General features: G+C 49.6%; 1 protein-coding gene across 1 annotated transcript; it reads left to right on the forward strand.

Moving 5' to 3' along the window:
• The first annotated feature begins 16307 nt into the window (after positions 1-16307).
• UBXN10 (UBX domain protein 10) lies at positions 16308-17147 on the forward strand. The gene has a single exon (XM_065897894.1). It carries the CDS (start codon positions 16308-16310, stop codon positions 17145-17147), a length of 840 nt encoding a protein of 279 aa, XP_065753966.1.
• The last annotated feature ends 4559 nt before the right edge of the window (positions 17148-21706 follow it).

A 21706-nucleotide genomic window follows, 5' to 3' on the forward strand; every position in this document is an offset into this window, starting at 1 on the left:
GTAAGTTCTCTTTCACTTTGCAGAGGTAGGTAATCGGATCTCCCGGTAGCAATGGCTTATAATTACTAATTATTCCATAGGTCACCGTAAGAATGGCTTTCTGATGAGAATTAATCATTCCTAAATTAGCTAGATATATGTCTGCATTGTTGTTCTGGAATCCACAAGACTTTAAATAAAGACAACTAGCATTCAAATGAAAAAAAGACTTCTGAATGGTGTGTGTGTGGTAAAACAATTGTCAAATGCCCTCTTTCTTAGCAAATGGTTAGCAACCTTTGATTTTCTAGACGTTCTGTGAGATCCCAACACCAAGATCAACCCATTTTGTAGAAGACGCAGAAGCAGGAGGACTTTGCTGGGGGCCGTTCCACTCCTGATTCCCCTTTGAGTGACACCTGATTTCCCCTCACCTGATGCTACCTGAGGAGGGGCCACCCCGGACACAGACACACAGACAGGACAGCGCCTTTGAGCTCACTCAGCTGTTACTACTTACGGCAGGAGACAAAGACCACGAGAACCCCGAAAACCTTCATTCCTGAGGAGACCAGGGGGTCCGAGGCACCAGGATCACACTTTCCTCTGCTTTCGAGGGCTCTGCCAGCTGAACTTCTGTTTGGGGAGGAAATAACCAAAATGAGGGAGTCCACGTGGATGTGAAACCCCACCACAGTGCAGGCCTTCAAAAGCCCTCAGTGGAGGGCTCGGAGCAAAGAGACCTTTTTCAAACCTAATTATCTCTGAATATGATAATCCCTCGGTTATTTAGACCTAAATATAAAGATGAGAAGGGTTCAATTGTTTGAAAAGTGCAAGGTTTTTGGGTTTTTTTAAATTTCTTTCTTTGGCAACACTATGCCTTCATCTTTTTTTTTTTTTTTCTTTTGAAGTTTCAGTATTTCCTCTGTTGCCAAGTTGACAGGCAAATGCTATATGGCTCGTGTTGGAAATCCAGTGTGGGAAAGTCTGGCCCCATTTGCGTGGTAGTCCCCCTCTGTTTTCCTTCCTTGATGCCCAGGTATCTTATTCATAAACTTATCCCCTATGAATCTGGCTTTCCTCTCCTAAAGAGACTAAAACTGGGGCTTCCCTAGTGACGCAGTGGTTGAGAATCTGCCTGCCAATGCAGGGGACACGGGTTCGAGCTCTGGTCTGGGAGGATCCCACATGCCGCGGAGCAACTAGGCCCGTGAGCCACAACTACTGAGCCTGCGCGTCTGGAGCCTGTGCTCCACAACAAGAGAGGCCGCGATAGTGAGAGGCCCGCACACCGCGATGAAGAGTGGCCCCTGCTTGCCGCAACTAGAGAAAGCCCTCGCACAGAAACAAAGACCCAACACAGCCAAAAATAAATAAATAAAAATTTTAAAAAAATAGATAAACCACAGGGAACTCTACTCAAAACTCTGTAATAACCTACACGGGAAAAGAATCTGAAAAATACTAGGTATACGTGTATGTATAACTAAATCACTTTACTGTACACCTGAAACTAACACAACATTGTGAATTGATTAAACTTCAATTAAAAAAAGAAAAAACACTTAGCAGATCATTGCATCATAACAATTTATTATTTATTTTTTTAAAATAAATTTATTTATTTCTTTATTTTTCGGCTGCGTTGGGCCTTCGTTGCTGTGCGCAGGCTTTCTCTAGTTGCGACGAGCAGGGGCTACTCTTTTTTTTTTTTTGCGGTACGTGGGCCTCTCACCGCTGTGGCCTCTCCCACTGTGGAGCACAGGCTCTGGACGCGCAGGCTCAGCGGCCATGGCTCACGGGCCCAGCCGCTCCGCGGCATGTGGGATCTTCCCGGACAGGGGCACGAACCCGTGTCCCCTGCATCGGCAGGCGGACTCTCAACCACTGTGCCACCAGGGAAGCCCAGGGGGCTACTCTTTGTTGCGGTCTGCGGGCTTCTCATTGCGGTGGCTTCTCTTTGTTGCAGAGCACAGGCTCTAGGCATGCAGGCTTCAGCAGTTGTGGCATGTAGGCTTCAGTAGTTGTGGCACACGGGCTCAGTAGTTGTGGCACATGGGTTTAGTTGCTCTGTGGCATTTGGGCTCTTCCTGGACCAGGGCTCAAACCTGGGTCTCCTGCAGTGGCAGGCAGATTCTTAACCACTGCACCACCAAGGAAGTCCCATTTTTATTTCTAATAAAGTAAATTCTTTAAAAAAAAAAAAAAAGAGAGAGAGAGAAAAGAAAAAAATTCGTACATGCCAGGTGCTATTTTCTTTAAGTGCTTCATGCGTGTTACATTATTTAATCCTCACAATAACCTAAGAGGCTCTATTATCAGCTTAGAGATGGAGAAACTGAGGCCCAGAGAGTTTGGACAACTTCCTTGTGCTCAGACAGTCCCCTACTGCACAGACTTGTGGGGACCAACTAAAATAATGCAAGTAAAACTGCTTGGCACTATAAAATGCTGTACCAGGCGACCACACCCTTCTTATTATAGCATCTTACAGAAAAACCCGAACGAACTTTTTGGCCAAACCAATATTATTAGCAATGGTAATGGTAGCCATATCCGGCACACTTCCCACAGGACGACAGAGGAGAATGTGGGCTCAGGGTCCCACGTCCTCACGTGGAGCCCCCACTAGTTAGTCAACAGCTCTCTTTAAATACAAGTGGTTTTTATGCACTCCATCATAAATCAGGCTAACTCTGATAAGGTCAGGACCTGGACTATGAACCCTAGCTCAGCAGAGCCTAGGGGATTTGGCAGGTGTAGAGCTTCAGCTAGGTTTGCACTCCGTGGCGAAGTTTCCCAGGAAAATTTCAAAACGAGTGACCTGCTGAAGCGTCCTGGGAGAGTTTGCCATTTTCGCCCTCGTTGGCAAGTTTCTGGTGGACGCTTCGAGACTGGGCCCTGACCGGGCGTGGTCCCAGGCAGCCTTCGTTTCAGATGCTGCACGGGATGTTTTTAAATGAGGTTCCATCTTACAGGCTGGCTTCCTTTGTCTCTTTTGAGTGTGAAAAAAATAACTGTGTGTTGGTTTAGCCCATGATGAAGGGACTCATATCTTTCAAAAGATCGGGTGGTGACACTTTGGAGAGACAAAGAAAGGGACCTGGGTGCACTACCAGTAATGAGATGGTACAGACTCTTATTAAGCACCAACTATGCGTTCTTCTAATGAGACAAGATTGTGGCCCAAGGTGGGCCTCCAAGCTGACCAGAGACCAAATAGGTAAATATAGACCATATATAGATCGAAAGTCCCATGTGCAGAAATTCTGTTCTTTCTCCATTGATCCTGAATGCTTGGCATAGCTTCTGGCAGGTCCTCTCTTTAGGGATGGGATATCAGCTGTTCCTGACACTGTCACTCTTTCACTGGGAACTGCCTCTGTCTGGTCGAAGGTTATGACTCTGCCAGGTGATAGGGGGAGGAGTAGCCCCTGGTTGAGGTGATGATTTAAAGGGCCAAACCCCCCACCCCCAGGATGTTGAGAAAAGGGAACTCTCGTGCACTGTGGGTGGGAATGTAAATTGGTGCAGCCTCTGTGGAAAACAGTATGGAGGTTCCTCAAAATGTTAAAAGTTGAACTACCATACGATCCAGCTATTCCACACTAATCCAAAAACGCAGATGACCCATATGTTCATTATTTTCAGTAGCCAAGGTATGAAAGCAACCTAAGTGTATATATATATATAATGAAATATTACTCAGCCATAAAAAAATTAAAATTTTTGCCATTTGCAACAACATGGATGGGCCTAGAGGGCATTAGGCCAGCTGAAATAAGTCATAAAAAGAAAGACAAATACCATATAATTTCACTTATATGTGGTATCTAAAAAACAAAACAAATGAACAAACAAAACAAAACAGAAACAGAATCATAAATATGGAGAACAAACAGGTGGTTACCAGAGGGGAGGGAGGTGGAGGGTTGGATGAAAGAGGTGAAGGGCATTAAGAGATACAAACTTCCAGTTATAAAATGTCACGGGGATGTAATATACAGCACAAGGAATATAGTTAATAATACGTAATAATTTTGAGTGGTGACAGATGGTTAATAGACTTATCATGGTGATCGTTTCCAAATGCATTTCCTCAGTCACTCTGGTAACCCCCTGAAATTAACATGATATTGTATGCCAACTATACTTCAATAAAAAAATAAATAAAGGGCCACCCCCTTGCATCCTTCAGGACAGCTCTGAAAGGCCATCCCAGGTCTCCCAGAGCTCGCTGGGGGACCAGCTGTGGCCTTAGCAACTGTCTCCACGTGTCAGCTTCTGCTGCTCTCCAACTTCGCCTGGTTCACATCCGCACAGATGTCTCTCCAGGGAGCCCCCTGGCAATGCACTTCTCCATCTCAGTCTGTGTCCGGGGAGGCCAGTCTAAGCCTGTGCAGAGTGATGAGCACTGCTCTAGTGGTTGCATACATAAATGCCTTTGAGCTCAGAGAAAGGAGCAATGGACTCACCTGCAAAAGGACGGAGGCGTTTGAGGGGGCCTTGAATGACCTTACATTTGTATCCTGCTCCTACTTCCTCCTCACTACAATCCTACCAGGCAGGACCTATCACTTCTTCATTTGACAATTGAGAAACCAACTCAGAGAGGAGAGGTGACCTGAAACAGTTCCACACAGCTACCAAGTGGCGGGGCCAGGACTAAGCTCTGTTCCCTAACTTCAAATCCACCTCGCTGGGCTCCCTACCTAAACCTCTTGTCTGGGTGCCATTTTGAAAGTTACAGAGCCTTTTCATAGATACTGACCTCCACAGCTGTGACTTAGACAAGACAGACATGGTTCTCTCCCTTTGAGTAATCGTTTACGGGTGCTTTGAATCTTGCTGAGCCAAAGCTAAGAGCACAGGGCTAGGGGCCCAGAGACTTGATGAAGGGGGAGACGGAGGGAGGGAGGGAGGGAGGCATGACTCTTACGCCAGCCTCTAGGGCGGCAGCCAGCAAGCTGGCAGGTCCCTAGGAGGGACTCTCTCAAACCCATTACTTCATCTTACATGGGCAGTGATGAAACAATTGTTGGCTTTTCTCCCCCTGGAGAAAATAAGGAGGAAAGAGCCTACAAGATCCACAAGTCAAAGGTCATTCTAGCTTGTTCACCTAGCGTCTAACTAGCACAGTGCCTGGCACAAACTAGTACTAATGGTGATGACGGTTGACATGTGTATCACGTTTATTTTACACCTGGCACAATTCTGAGCACTTCACATATATTTACTCTTTAAGCCCTCATATCTAGTCCTCAGCTAGATAACTCCTATTATTATCCTCGTTTTGAAGATAAAGGAAACTAGGCACTGAGAGATGGGCAGTAATAAATATTGGAGGGGTGAATGAATGATCCAAGGCCTATCACGCTTCAAGTCACAGAAATAAAAACGAAACTACAGTCCATTGAGGAGCAGAATGGGGCTCAGCCTGGTACGTGGATTATCTCCTCGAATCCTCTTTCAGTCCTCCCAAAGAGGCACAGATGATCAAGCCCAGTTCACAGATGAAGGGAGAGAGACGGGCAGAGGGTAGGTAGGTTGCCCCGCAAATTGACAGAGCCAGGGCTTAGTCCAGGTGTGTCTGACTCCAAAGACAGCACCCCTAACCCCTTCACAGTTCTCTTGCTTACCTGTGGGTCACTGGGCCAAACCCTGTACCTATCCAACACACAGCTGAGAAAACAAAACCGAAGACGCCCCTGAGCAGCCAAGCCCATGGCACGATGCTCTTATTTTAGACAAAATTCTAGCAAGAGCATCAGCCTCTTTTGCTCAGACCCAGAAGTTGAACAGAAATTAGAAAAAAGAGTGGCTGCTCTTAGCAGGAAGGCAAGGGAGAGAGAGGAATGATTAAAAGGATAACTGACCAAGCCCGTAAACCTGGGGCCAGGAGTGCAGGGCAGATGGCTCTAGCCACGTCAACAGTATTGCACCTGGAGCGTAGTTATTGCCTTCCAAGCCCCGAGAAAAGGTTGTAGTGTGCAGAGATGCCACTTCCTGTCACAGCCACTGCAGCTCCCTGAGCCTCAGGGTCTTCGTCTGTGAGACGGAGACAATAGTCCTGGCCCCCGACAGATTGCCGGCAAGATTCAACAAGATCCCGATGGCAAAAGCACCTGGTCAACGGTAGCCAAGGTGAGTTACCATGTCTGGTATGTTTTGCTGTAGAACACTGGGAGGAGTAGGCAATACATTTTTGGAAGTTTTCCAATAATATGGCGGAAATAATATTTAAGAAAAAAACAACGGCAGTATGTCAAGGGGTGAATTTCATTTTCTAGAAACTTCTCTCTTGCAGTGCCCTCAGGAAGCTGATTCATCGGGAGGCATGACTAACTGTGGCAGCCTCTTGGCCTCTTAACCAGAAGATCCACCCAGTTCACCTTCTGCTTGAAGGTTATCCGTAATCTCAATCAACATGTCTAATGGGATTGAGGACAGACAGAGTAGGACACTGGGTACAGACTCCAAAACCTACAAGTCGCTAGTTCAAAAAAAAAAAAGGCCGATTGCTCTTTGGGGACAAGCTGCTAAGAAACTGAAGCGCCGGCCTTCAGCCCAGACCCGGGGGAGGGCTCAGTTAGACTTCAAGCCACATACCCTTGGGGGGATACCAACTGGCAACTTGCTGGATCTCTCACAGAAAAGCCAGCTGTGCAATCAACATCACCATCATCATGAACTGAATTCTCATATGTACCTACCACAAAGCAGGCATGTGGTGGGCAAAGCAGGGAACTCAGACACGGGCAAGTTCCTGCCAACAAGGAGCTCATAATCTACTGAAGGAGATGTGCGCCGTGAGATGAAAACGACAGGATGATGAACTTAACCCTCACCAAGCACTCACCACGTGCCAGGCACTATGCTAAGACCTTTACATGTGTCATCTCATTTCACCCTCGTGACAATCCTATTCTCATCATCTCCGTTCTACAGAGGTGAAAACTGAGGTCCAGAGAAGTTAAAGCAGTTACCGAAGGTCTCCAGCTAGCAAGGGGTGGAGCTGGGATTCAAACTCAAGCCTTGACCCCAGAGGTCACGCCTGCAACCCCATGACCAGCGCAATAGGCAGGTACAGGTAAAGTGCCAGGTGGGAATACTGGGGTGCGGGATGGGCCTCTGGGGTACAGGGTGGGCTTTGGAATCAGCTGGACTGGGGTTCTAAAAGTGCTCTGCCAATCGTTAACTTGGGGGGCCCTGAGATTCAATTGTTTTCTCCAACTACATTGGCAGGGAGGAGAGACCTGAAGATTAGAGGAGTTGACCTAGTGGGGGTCCGTGGCGCCATCTTGGGCATCTTCCACTGGACCAAAAGGGATCAGAGAAAGCACAGGAGGGGTGTGTGTGTCGGGGTGGGGGGGGGTGTGTGTGGTCAGGAAAGGCCTTCAAGAAAATGGTGACTTTTAAGATGGGCCTTGAAGGATCAGTAAATTTGGATTAACTTCAAGGAAGGGAGCAGGGTCAGGCAGGCACACGCAAAGACCCTGGAGGTGAAAAGGCTGAGGGCCTATTTCGGGGACAAGCTGGCTGGAGCCCAGGAAGAGAGCTGTGGAGTAGAGAGACCCATGTATGGGAAGGAGGTGAATCCACATTTAAGCTGGCAGGGCAGTGACCTTTGGCCACGTTTACTAAGAATCCACTTTGTATGTGTGCTGAAGACCTGGCATTAAAGGGTTCATCCTTTAAAGACATCCTCTTCAAAAAAGGCGGAGAGACAAAGGTAGCGGAGTCAGCCCTCTCTTTAAAGAGCAGGCAGGCACAGCAGTTGTCTGGCCAGCTTCCTTTCTTTCCCTTCCCTCCAGCCTCCCCCTAGGGCTGTGCATTCCATGGCCCCTGGGAGCAAAAGGCACACACTGCTGAAGACTAAACAGACCCTAGGCATAAGCACCGTTTCACTGTGTGCACACATGGGGACACATCCACGCACACAAACACACTCACGCACACAAATGGGGTAAGAAGCCAATCTGATTTTCCAAAAGATTGCATAATTCTTAGGTGATATTAAAATAGCTGATGAAGAATCCGCTTTAATCTTTTTTGGGTGGGCGTTGAAGGGCTGAAGAGTCTTGCTTAGATATTTCTGACAGAATCATTTACAAGAAATAAGCCTCCAGCACAGAGCTTTAAAACCTTCAGCTCCCAAAACCTCTAGCTCCTGCACCTTCTTGGGTCCTTAGATGCCTCCCTAGATGTGCAGGGTGGGTGAGGGGGTGACCCTAGCAGGGGGCCTGCCCAACCCAGGGCCTCACCAGCAGCTCCCACAGATCAGGTGCTTCTTTTCTGAGATGAGAAGAAACACCACCGCTGAAACAATCCCATCTTTCCCAGGCCCCCAGAGAACTTCCTGTCCGTGCCAATCACCTGGCACACAATCATGTCCACCTGTGCTGCTCTTCCACCCTTGGCTCCGATTGTACTGAAAGGAATCTGATCGGTAACTCCTTATGACTGTGCGACTTGTCTTCTCAGCCAATCGTGAACATCTTGCAGGAGGGTTAGAGGTGCACTCTATTACAGTCCTGTATCCATGCATCTGGGATAGACAAGGTAGCAAACATTTTGCCATTATGCTAGGTAGTGAATCTGAATTTTTTTCATCTGATGATATGGCTCTTGAATGTCTCCTAACATTATCTTCTAATAATACAGTCACTAGTTATTCCTCTGCAAATTCCAAGAGTCTAGAACAGGGCCTGGCCGACAAGTGTCCAGTTAGGACTCCTTCTGAAGCTATCTTAATTCCATCTTGGAAGGAAACCTTCATCTATTAAGTTGGGATCTGAAGGGTAAGTGGCCATTAGGCAAAGAAAGAGGATGAGAAGTTGGGGAGCGTGGAGAAGAATCTTGTAGGCAGAGGGGACAGCAGGAGCAAGGGCCTGGAGTACGATGAGGGTGTGTACAGGTGTGACCCTGTGGCCAGGGACAGGCTTCAGGGCAGCCCTGGAGCAGCGGTGAATCTCGGACAGAATCAGAGGGTGGGTTCCCTCCCATCGGAACAGGAGGGAGGAAGGAAAGCAAGGAGATGAAAGTAGGCAAGTTTGTAGGTCTGAGGGCAGAAAGCTGAGAAAGTTTCCATATGATGGCTTCTATCTTCTCTCTGAGGAGGGAAGTAAGGATATCTTCTGAGAAGGAGGAGGAACGAGGAGAGGTGAGAGATTTTGGGAGAGAGGACAAGGTTTGAAATAGCCACTGAGAAGAAAGGAGTCAAAACTGGGCTGGGGAAAGTGGGAGGATTTCTGTGTAGGATTGAGCGTCCAAAGGAGGTTGGAGCCCCCATGTTTCCATGACATCAATGCCTGTGGCTGGTCAAGATTTCTTCAGGACTTTGGTGTAGGTGGACTGGTTGGGGTTTCCTCAGGTGGGAGTGATGGAAAGACAGCAAGACAAGGGCACGGCTTCTTGCAAGGGAATAGCTGAGGTAATGGAACTTGAACTCAACCGGGTAGGGAAGAAGCAGGTTCGTATGGAGAAAGCAGAAAGGCAATGTACGGGCCTCTGGAAGATGTTGAATGACAAGCGTGGTAGAAGTGGCTGGAGTTGCGGAAGAAGTCATGGTCAGGAGGGTCAAAGCAGGTGCAGATGTAGCTACAGCAAGATTTCGGATGTGGCCCGGGAGTGCTAGGCTGATAGGGAAATGAGGAGGTCAAGGAACGGGTGTCGAAAGGGTGGCCTCAAACAGATGCCCTAAAAGCAGCTGCTCAGATTCTAGGATTCACAAGAATCAGTCATCTCAGCAGCTTCATCTGCCGATCAGGGACACTGAGAGGGTCAGGGCCTGAGCCAAGGTCACGAAAGGGGTTTGAGGCAGGCGGGCCTGCCACCCCCAGCCTCCTGGCCAGGGCTTTCCAACCCCTGGACGCCCTCTCCCCCAGGAGATGTGCAGCGAGGCAGGGAGGCTAGGTGAGGAAAAGAGGAGGCAGCAGAGGCCAGGCCTGAGTCCCCACCCCGTCGCCTCCCGGGGGCCGAGCCCAGCCCCAACCCTACGCCCGCCCCTCCCCCCCCACCCTACCCCGCCCTTCCCCCTCCCCCCAGGCCGGGCCGGTTCCGGCCAGACCGGAAGCACGTGGCCGCCCACCGGCGCGGTTGCCCGGGAGACCCAGGCTGTTTATCCGCGGGACAGTGCCAGGCGACGGCGGCGGATGGAGCGGCGCCGCTAGGTGAGCGCGACCGGCCGCCGGCCCGCGGGTTTGTCCTCGGCCTCCTGGGGGCGTGGGAGGGGCCGGGAGAGGCCAGCCCCGAGCCCCCCCGGGACCCGTCGCCCGGGCGGGCTTCCCCAGACTCGGCCCCAGGGGCGAAGCCCGGGAGACAGGTCAAGGACCAGGAGGGAAGCGGCTGCTCCCCAGGGGCAGAGCCAGCCCGGCCAGAGCTCCCCGTTGCCGGAATGGGACAGCTCCCGGGCTTTTCGGAAGCCGAGGGCCCTAGGAAACCGCTGGGTCATGGCCTCCTGGCTGGGCAGTACAGACCGAACACAGACTCCGAGGGACAAGGGGATGTCCTGACACACGGAGAGATCGGAACCAGATCTGAGCCTCCCCCCAGACCCCCGCTGTTTCACCCAGGTCAACTCGCACTTTCTAGAGGCTCTTTCTTGCCCCTCCCCCACATCCATCCTGCCGCCTAATCTTGCCTCCTTCTAGAACTAACGGTACTTGAAAAGAACTGAGCTCTTCTTCTCCACCTACCTCTAATCCCCCCTCCCCACTGCTGCTGGAATCATGCCCAGTTCCTTTTCCAGACCTTTGATCACTTGGTGGCTTGTGGTCCAGTTTCTCAACTCCTCCTTTTAAACATGGCACTCTGCGTAGGACAGTGTATTCTAATCTTTAGTCCTGGGTAGAACTGGGAATGGTACCAAAGTTTTCTCATTCTCAGGCCAGCTACTATCTCCTGTTTGTTCTCCTGAGCGTTTTCATCCTCAAAGCCTCACAAGGAGGGGTGGGGATTGGTAGAGGATAGTATTAACTGACAAACATTTTTAAAAGACCAATTCAAATGTATGCACCCTTGGTTTATACCAGCAGATCATATGTGGGTAGTTATATTTTATTGCATTTATTGTAGGCTTAGGTTTGGGTTGTGAGTGAAATAGGGTGGTCTGACCCCGTGGTGGGAGGTGGGAGCCTTTGGAAAGCCGGAAGATGGCGTTAGCTTCTCCTATCCAGTTCTTCTTTCCAGTTGATTTGGTGAGTAATCTTAAGGAATGGGCACCTGCCCTTTTGGCAGTTCCTTGGGAACCGTTATCAATGTTTGTTTCCTGACTCCTAGCAGGCCCCTGGGGTGCAGCTATTATGTTTAAGTAAACAGGCCACTTGCCTATTCAACAGGCAGCTTGATGGAAGCCTACGCCTAGATCTTGTCAAATCACTTTGTGGTTGAGAGTCTGCCAGGCCTAGAGGTGGTGAGCTGAGCTGAGCAGGGTTGATGATGGATGCAGCAGAAGCCTCCCTGGACTGAGGCGGGAAGGCAGAGTTTGAGACCCAAGGTGTGAATATAAAGACACCGTTGGCCCAGGTCCCCAAACACCTGTTTCCCCCACCTCCCCTCTCGATGTGGGAGAAGCTGGGGAGAGTTGATGTTCCCTCCGTGTAACAGATGGTTCCTGCTCTCGGCAGGAGGCAGCGGGTTATGAAAGCAGGTTTGATGGAGCGGTTTTACCTGAAGGAGGTGTTAATCTCTAAATAACCATGAGTGGGTTTATAGGGCTTAGTCATAATTGAGGTTTTTCTCCTAGATAGCTCACAGTCATGTTATCTTATGACCAGGGTGTCTTGGATATGACACCCCCTGAACATGGATAATTATATAGTACCAAAAGGTATAGAAAGTGCATGCACACACTCAAGTTTTACTGTTAAAAATAATCCAGCAGGGAGCCTGTGAGAACACATGACTTTCCTCATCGAAGTTGTTAAGGAAGAGGTTTCTAAGTTACCAAACTTACTGACAGTTAAGCCTTCCCAAGGCGTGTGTGGGAATTAGAAGCCAAGTCTGTGATAACTGGGTAGAAGCTGTGGCAAATTAACAGCCCTTCTTCGACGGGGAAGGGTGGGCAGAGAGGGGGAGCTGGTGTCCCAGTTAAGCTTCTCTTTGGCAGAACAGTTGGGCAGTTATGACCTCCCCATGCCACCCTGAGTTAAGTGCAGAGCTGCTTAATTACAAGTGAAAGACTTTGACTAAAATTAAAGGGAACCCCCCCCCCCCGCCACGTTCTTCACAGTTGATCAGAAAATAGATTAAATTAACAAGGAGCTGGGCAGGCTTGTTTGATGCCAAGGAGAAGGCTCCCGAACTCCCAGCAGCCAGATTGAGTGTGAAAGACTAGAAGTGGGAAAATGGGAGTGAGGAAAGACACGGCCTGTGAGCAGAATGGAGCAAACACAGAGGCCTTGCAGTCAAGAAAGACAGGGCAGACTTCTTTTTCTTCTTTTTTTAACATCTTCGTTGGAGTATAATTGCTTTACAATGGTGTGTTAGTTTCTGCTTTATAACAAAGTGAATCAGCTATACGTATACATATATGCCCTCCCTCTTGCATCTCCCTCCCACCCTCCCTATCCCACCCCTCTAAGTGGTCACAGAGCACGGAGCTGATCTCCCTGTGCTATGCGGCTGCTTCCCACTAGCTATTTTACATTTGGTAGTGTATATATGTCCATGCCACTCTCACTTCGTCCCAGCTTACCCTTCCCCCTCCCTGTGTCCTCAAGTCCATTCTCTAGTAGGTCTGCGTTTTTATTCCCGTCCTGCTCCTAGTTTCTTCAGAACCATTTTTTTTTTTTAAGATTCCATATATGTGTTAGCATACGGTATTTGTTTTTCTCTTTCTGACAGGGCAGACTTTGAACTGAGTAGGCCTTCAGGAATACACAGGGATACTGTGTTTTGTTTGGTTGTGGTTTTAGTGGTGAGGAAGGGGATACGCCCTAAAATTGGACAATGATGGTAGTATGCACAGAATGGGAATATTAGGGTGCAGAGCTAAGGGGCTTGAATTGCATTGCTCAGCATTGTGTGATGAAGGTAGCTTGGAGTAAGTGAATGGGAGGTAAGTATACGATTAAAGTGTGAGATTAGGGGGACCCTGGCGGTCCAGTGGTTAGGACTCCACGGTTTCACTGCCGAGGGCCCAGGTTTGATCCCTGGTCGGGGAACTGAGATCCCACAAGCCATGTGGCGTGGCCAATACATAACTAACTAACTAAATAAATAAAAGTATGGGATCAGAAGGGACATAGAATGCATTTTTGGAGGCAGTAGCTCATTGGAGTCAACCTTCTGGCATTTCTGTGCAGTGGGCGGGGCAGGCACGGGTCCCCTGAGTCACCCAGCCGATTAGAGGTGACTGGGAGTAGACCCGCCACGGACACCCTGGGGAAAAGCTCTGAAGCGACAGGTAAGACTTTTGGACCTAAAACAATCGAAAGCACTAAATAAACAGAAAACAAAAACCAAAAGCAGAAAAATGAAGCCTTTACTGTGTGCCAAGCCTGGTTTTCACGGCCTTACCTGTGATGTTTCGTGTTACTGTCCTCATGTTGCCGATAGAGACTGATGTTTAGAGGCAGTTAAACAATGTTTTCAAGGTCATACAGCTAATTCTATAGATGAGGAAAGCAATGTATGAGAAAGGTAGAATGATTGTCCCGTGGTCATCCAGCTAGCTCTTGGCAGGGCCTGAAATAGAACCTAGGTCTCACGACACCTCCCAAACGTGCTGCTTCCTGGGGAGGCTCTGGGAAGCTACCAGAAGGTCTTTCGAGGGCTGGGAGAGGGCTGGTCGGGCTGCAGGTGGAGAGAGCCACAGTCGCGGTGGTGGTCAGGATTCAGAGGAGGCAGGGAGCCCAACACGTTGCAGCGTCCTGGGAAGGATGTAACCAGGGACTGGGAAGAAAAGGTGATCAGAAGCGTGTTAGCGAAGGTGCTGTGAAGATGGCGAGGACAGGGGAGGGGGCCTGACCTGGCAGTTCCAGGCCCGCAAGAGAAACACGCCTCCCACCGTGCTTCAGGACGTGCACTCGTGCACACCCCCAAATACAGGGTGTGGGAGGTCCAAACACAGGGGCCCTCAAAGTGTTGACAAGGTGGTTGGGAAGAAGAAATGTCAGCAGCTAACGAAGAGACTGAATGTGACGAGTGCTGGGGGAGAGGCCAAGTCTGGTCCTGGAGAACAGGACTGGGTGTCACAGACCTGGGTTGTCTTTCAGCCTCTGCCGCCAGCTGACTTGGTGGCCTGGGGCATTTACTCTGCTTTTCTGGCTCACACATCTGTAGAATTAGCATGTGGCCGGAGGCCCCTTTGGAGTTGGGTAAACCGTTGCCCACAGGCCAGATCACACCACTGTGTTTGCGTGGCTCATGAGCTAACAATAGCTTTTACACTTTTAATGGTTGGAGACAATAAAAAGAAGAAGATTTTGTGCCGCATGAAAATGATATGAAATTCAAATGCCAGTGTCCATAAAGGCAGTTCTCTTGGGACAAAGCCACACCCGTTCATTTACACACTGTCTATGGCGGGCGGCGTTCACACCACAAGGGCAGAGACGAGTAGTTGTGACAGACTGTGGCCCACGAAGCTGAAAATATTTACTCTCTGGCCATTTACGGAAAGGGATTGCCAACCCTGGTCTAGAAGCCAAGTGCCCCCCTGTGAGATCTGGCCAGTGGGTGGACCAGCAGTGGGGTCTCCTTCTCCTCTCCCCCAGCCTGATGACAAAGTGAGGGCAGCCGAGGGATGTTGCATGAAGTGACTTGCACAGAGCTGTCTAGCAAGGTTGAATGAAAAGCCAGTAGAAAGGAAAATGGAGTATATGGAGGGGGAACGGGGAAAATGGGGAGGCAGAGGGTGGGGATTCCCCAGTGAATACGGGGCGGGAGCCCCGAAGCTCAAGCTCTCAGCTCTTTTTTTTATCATCTTTATTGGAGTATAATTGCTTTACAATGGTGTGTTAGTTTCGGCTGTGTAACAAAGTGAATCAGCTATATGTATACATATATCCCCATATCCCCTCCCTCTTGTGTCTCCCTCCCACCCTCCCTATCCCACCCCTCTAGGTGGACACAAAGCACCGAGCTGATCTCCCTGTGCTATGCGGCTGCTTCCCACTAGCTAGCTATTTTACATTTGGTAGTGTATATATGTCCATGCCACTCTCTCACTTCGTCCCAGCTTACCCTTCCCCCTCCCCGTGTCCTCAAGTCCATTCTCTAGTAGGTCTGTGTTTTTATTCCCGTCCTGCCCCTAGGTTCTTCATAACCTTTTTTTCTTTTTTTCAGATTCCATATGTGGCACATACATACAATGGAATATTAGCCATAAAAAGAAGTGAAACTGAGTTATTTGTAGTGAGGTGGATGGACCTAGAGTCTGTCATACAGAGTGAAGTAAGTCAGAAAGAGAAAAACAAATACCGTCTGCTAACACATATATATAGCTCTCAGCTCTTGAGTGAAGCTGAGCTTGGATTCCCTGCTGGGTAACTGAACAGGGATACTTTCTTCTGAGCAAAGGCAGCCACGGGTAACGCTCTCTTCTGGGCCTCCAGGTCTGTGGACAGTGTAGGGCGGAGCACCCCACCCTGGGAGCCAGCAGATTCCGCCCTCAGGACTGGACCCTGGCTCTTCCCTCACCTGGGACACTTTCCCCCTAGAGCAAGGGTGGGCAAACCACAGCCTGTGGGCCAAATGGGGCCCACCCCTGTCCTTGTACATAAAGTTGCCTGGGAACACAGGGAACACAGCCGCAGTCCCTTGCTTACGTATTGTCTATGGCTGTTCTTGTGCTCCAGGGCAGGGGTGAGTGGTTGGATCAGAGACCACGTGGCTCCCAAAGCCAAAACCATTTAGAGAAAAAGTTAGCTGAGCCCTGCTCTCGATTGTAACAGGGCTTATTCCTTCTCATCAGTCTGGTCTCTCAGGTTAAAGCCCTCCCAACCCCCTGTAAGAATAAGAATTAGTCACTCGCTGGTGCAGTACTTTAGTTTCCTCATAGCAGTTAGTAGTCGTTGAAAATATCTATTTACTTGTGGATTTAACACCAGCCTCTTCTCACCATAATAATTTAAGTTGCAAGGACTCTGATTCACTGATATATTCCAATGCCTGGAATGAAGGAATGAATGAACTGCAGCTGGTGCCCTTCTCCAGATGCCAGAAATGCAGAGAGAAGCTCCTCTGCACACCCCCTCCCGCCCCCATTGTGGCCGGTCCTTATTCTGGATCCTGGGAAGTGAATGGCTCAGGTCCGGAAGTCCTAGAACATTTGACCCACGGCCTCCTCTCTTTTGCTTCCTTAGGGGTCTTGAGGAGCAATGGCCACAGAAGCCCCTGTGAACATCGCCCCCCCTGAATGCACTGTTGTCAGCACAGCAGCTGACGGCTTCATCTGGCGGCCAGACTCACTAAACATGCGCGTCACGAGGCCCAAGTCCGCCAAGGGACGTCCTCGGCCAAGTCTGCGTAAGCCCCCAGGCACGGAGGGATGCTGCAGCCTCACGCCATCTTCACCTCCAGCCATTCCCTGCGAGTCGCCGAGCAGCCAGAAACCGGGAGCCTGCGCACCCAAATCTCCGAATCAGGGAGCCCCCGATGAGATCCCGGAGCTGCTGCAGCAGGTGCCCATAGGGGCATCCTCTTCCCTCAATAAATACCCAGTCCTTCCTTCCATCAACAGGAAGACCCTGGAGGAGGGGGCCCTGGAAACAGTTGCTAAAAAGGCTGGTTCCCTGCAGCTGAGCGGCACCCAGGCTCTTTACCAAGCGGAGACCCGCACCGTGAAGATGAGTGAAGAAGATTCCCGAGCTGAGCCTCGTGCCCCGGAGAGGAAATTCGTCGTGCGGACCAAGAGCCAAAGCTCCTACAGGGCCAGAGACCTGGAGGAGCCGTCGGATCCAGAGCCTAGGCTGCTGCTTGCCGTCAGATCACCATCCGGACGGAGGTTTGTCCACCATTTCCGGCCAACTGATGACTTATACACCGTTGTCGCCGTGGCCGAACACAAGAACAAGGCCACCTACCGACACCGCAGCATTGAAACGATGGAGGTGCCCAGGAGACATTTCTCTGACCTCACCAAGTCTCTGCAGGAGTGCGGAATCCTCCACAAGTCGGTGCTGGGCATCTCACAGGAAGATGGGGAGGGATGGCCCTGAGTCTGCAGCCACCCAGCTGGGGTCCTGGGTCTCTGAGCAAGGAGCATGCTTGGGCGCCACGGCCTCCCAGGCAGCTTGGTTCCAAGTGCCATGTGAATCTGGCGCGGCTGTGACTCTTGGGACACTCACCCTCAGAGCATCTTCTTTGACGCAGTGAAATCTACGCAGGCACCAAATGCGTTAAGAGGATTCTCTTCCAGCTGTTAAATTCTCTCCACCACGGGAGTGAACTGGCAAGTGACCAAGGCTATTCCTGGAACAGCTGTGACCAGGCCTTCTCCTCTTCTCCTTGGGTCCTTTCTGAAGCACCTGCTTACCTTTACAATGAACTTGCACTCCCTTGAAGCCAATGGTTTGCCTTTCTGTATTTGATGCAGGATTAAACACTTCCCAGAGAGGATTCTGGTCTGGTAAATAACCAGGGTTCAGGAAATACTGCACTGGCATTTGTGTTTCTTGCAAGCATCTTTAAGAAGCGGGCGCTTGACCCTATTTTGGGATCAGCCCCTTTGCCAAGCTCGGTGGCTCGAGTTTCTCGGGGATTACCGTTTGTGTGAAGTGGTTTCAGAGGAAAAAATAGGTCTTCAGCTAATACAAATCCCCCAACACACCAACATTTCGGAAAGAGCCCCAGAGCTGGAAAGTGAATCCCTTCCATAAGCAGGGATTTGCCAGGAGCTACTTTATTTTTAATAGAGACTGACGAGGTTTACAATTTTTGGTAGCTACTCTCTGCACAAAATTTTCCCCAAACTGAGAAGAGCCAGGGTAATCTTACATCCTTTGCTTTTGTCAGTGGTGGCATCTTTTGTTTTTAAATGGCACAAACCTACACGTCTGCACAAGCTTGTAGGAAAGGCCCCTTTGGCTTATCTGGGTGTGGATACATTGTTTTATCCCCCAGTTTCAGGGTCTCCCCTACTCCAAACACGGACGCCCCCTTGAGATGACAGGGGTGCCCCCGTGTTCTGATTTCGAATCACCCGGAGGAAGAGGGCGCCTCGGTTTGGTGTCGCTTTGCTGTGCCTACGCTGAGACCATGTGCCCAAATAAGTGTCTGGTCGATGAGCGTGACACCCGTAGCTGTGTGGCAGACCCCGGAGTCTTGCTTTTCCAGCTCTGAAATGGTGACATGGAAATTTTCCAAAGTTCCCTCGTGTTGTAAGCTCAGCAAGGCTCCCACATCTCACCTGGATCCCCTTTATGGCCAAATCACCGTTCGGAGTGGAGAACACCTGTCCTCCCAGAGCCCAGCCATCACAAAGCCCTGAGTACTGATACGCACCCCTACTTGCTAGGTACACAGAGAAGGCAGGACTTCTAGAAGCATAGCAACGAGTGCATCTCGTGCGTAGGTGAGGCCTGTGGTTGGAAATGTTACTCCCAGCAAATTGATACTTGGCCCTGGAGATGGACACCAACATCCTTTCCTCTGAAGAAGGCTCGACTTGTCCTAACTGCATCCCACGCCACCCAGATCGTTCCAGAATAGGTTATTTTGGAATGTTTTGCAAAATTTCTTAATGCCATTTGGTCAGCCGTTCCTCTGACTGCAAAGGTCAGCTGGGGCTGGTGGCGCCTTGGGCAGGCCCAGGCCACTGGCCGCATCCCCCGGCTGCTGACCACGCAGGAGGGCCTGGTGACTCGAGCCCGGTACGCACAGTCCAGGGATTTCGCCTCCTACCCAGGACTCGAGCACGGAACTCTGCCTCTGATCTAGGAGGCTGGGGGAAGAGACTCCCACATTTTATTCTTACCACCTACTCTGTGGTAAGAATAAAATCCCACCCACCTGGGACTTGGTAATTTCTCCAGGCAGGAAATCTTTAGAAAATTGCAGTGAAATGGAGCATGCTTGGAGGAGTTAGAATGTTCTGCGCTTAGGGGTTTGCTACTGCTGTTTAGCTTAGAATTTTGGGGGTAGTGGGAACAAAATGGAAGGCATAAAGCATAGGAATATTTTAGGATATTTGGGGATATGTGAACAAAGCTAGATTTGAAACACATCTTTTGTTTCAAATAAACTTTTTCTGCGGGGACAAAAGATGACAATACTAATAATAAAAACTGATTTGCGTGAAACCGAGTCAGTGGAGAAGTGCATCTTCTTATTTCAGCCCAAGGCTTCGGCCACCCACGCTAATGGACAGAGGGCGTTGTGAACCCCATCTTCAGTTCTCTCCTTGGCAAAGCACTTGGCCCTGCTGTTTGATCCAAGTCCTCTTCCCCAGGCACTCCAGATGCCCACCCTTCCGAAAGCTCCTACTTTCAGCTCGTATCAGAGCACTAAGCTGGCCTGTAGGGGAAGAAACGCCTGAATTTCTTCCCCAAATCATTCCACGTACTCTTCTTTTGAGGTTGGCAAGAACACACTGTATCAGAACTTCAGCGTTCTTGGCTCTGTAGGTGGTGGTGCCAATCAGGTACCCTGGCCTAATGAGCTAAGCTGAGCCCAGGGCCTAACTCTTGGTGGCCCTGGTAGGTCTGAAGTTGGCCCACTTTGCGGTCACAGCCCTGAGTCATTCATTTAACCCACAGTCATTGAGGGTCTGCCCTGTGCCACACCGGCTCACAGGCATAGGCGCCCTAGCAAGGGAGCATTGGCAAGACAGTGTGGAACCACCTTGGACCGTCAACTCCAACCAGCTGAGGGCAGCAGCTGTAGCTTTATCTGGGAGGGCCCTAGAGTGAGGGCCAGACTGGATGGCTGCCGGGTCTTCTCCCCACCTTGCGGGAATACAGAAGACACTCCTCCCCACCTCTCCTAGTGATGGCACCAGGAAGATCACTCATTAGGGACATGGACTTTGCATAGGACAAAGCTTCATGATGAGAGATTCCACTCCATCCCCTGATAAAATCCAGTAGGTAAGTTCATCCTGGCAGCAGAAGGAACAGCACAAGAAAGAAGTGACTCATCATGTAAAATCCAAAAAATTTTCACCAACAGATGGCAGGTGCTTCTAACACAACAACAGCCCTTGCCCTGAAAGTACCCGGGGACCCAGCCCACAGCCATGAATCCAGGGCAGTCCTGCTGAAGAAGCGAGGTGAACGGGACCATGAGCCAGCGGTCACCCCTGAGCTCCCCACAGAAAATCCTTCACAAACAAACAAAAAAAGCAAGACAAGCCTTGAGGCTTCCATTCCAGTGAGAAACTTTCAAGACTAGTGACAGATCAGTCTCACTACCAGGCATGACAGAAGTAAGGCATTCCACGCACTAGACTTCGCTTTTGTTCGTGCTCTTATCACCATTTGAAAGGGGTCTCTACTGTCAAAGCCACCGTGCCCCAAGAGGCAAAAAGGTTTCTCTTTACACGATTTTTAGTTGTCTTCATAATATGTTGAGGTAGAGGGGTATTCAGTTTCCCGTGGTTTGGGGTATATTTTAGACGAGCCTTTTACATGGTCAGTGGATCTACTTTTATCCCTTTTAAACAGAATTACAAAGAAAACTAGATCATTTTACTTCATTCGTGTGGAAATCATTCTGAGAATTAAGCAGGAATATCCGTTTTCTTAGTCCACCGAGGCAACACACCACCATAAAGTTAAAACTTTGAGCACGTTTACCCTCGCCCTGAAATCAGAACCGACCAAACCCCACCATAGAAGCAGAGAGGCTCGGGGGCCACTGCAGAGGAGTTGGCCATCCAAGTGGAGCAGACTTTTGGTGACTCACCAACAAACAAGACAGTCACTCAATTATAAAAAATAAAATTGGGTGTTTTATTTTCCGTCTGCACCGGTGATGTGACATTTTCCTTTCCTGGTGAAGACAGTTTCTACCAGCCCTTGCTGACGTCCCTCTGTGTGCCTCTACCTTCAAACAGCTGAGGAAACAGCAGTAATCCTGAACAGCTGATGTACAAGCACACACGTCCGGAAGTATTTTTGGACCCACTTAAATCCCGTCCCACGAAGCTGAACAACTGATGGGACAACTGCCGATGGGTACAATGAAGTGAGCCTCGTTCCCAGTCATGCTCAGAGGAGCGCTTTGGCTGCTGTGTTGAGAACAGACTGTAGGGGTCAGGGTGGAAGATGGGAGACCAACTACTGGACGTTGACAGTAACCAGAGGAGAGATGGTGGTGGCTTGGGCCAGGGGCGTAGCCATAAATGTTATGAGAGACGGTCAGATTCTGGATACACAATCCATTTTCTTAAGGAAAAAGAAAAGGAAAGATAGTTTGACAAATTGGAATTTACCCAAGTGGGCTTAGCTTGACCACCTCACCAATGTGGACTGTTTCTGCAAAAACAAAAACAAACCTGACAGCCACAAGACCAATACATGGTAGGCAGGGGAAAAGCCCTGACCAGAAGCAATGTGCAGAGGAAGGAAATGCATGAAAGTTTTTGGACAAAGTGTGTAGAGAATTTTAAAGCTGTTAATTGCTTTGATCAAGAGATGCAACTAAAAAGTTTGCTATTTCACTTAATGTATAGGTTAAGTCAATTACCATCTAACTCTAGGGGTATAATTACCGCCAAGGTTACTTTATGAGAAATCCTTGTTCCAGTAAAATAATACATTGTTTACCTCTTTTTCTC

This window comes from Phocoena phocoena, chromosome 1, assembly GCF_963924675.1.
Source record: "Phocoena phocoena chromosome 1, mPhoPho1.1, whole genome shotgun sequence".
Lineage (NCBI taxonomy): Eukaryota > Metazoa > Chordata > Mammalia > Artiodactyla > Phocoenidae > Phocoena > Phocoena phocoena.

Coding starts and splice junctions, on each gene's coding strand:
- UBXN10 (XM_065897894.1), top strand. CDS start 16,308: ATGGCCACAGAAGCCCCTGTGAACATCGCCCCCCCTGAATGCACTGTT.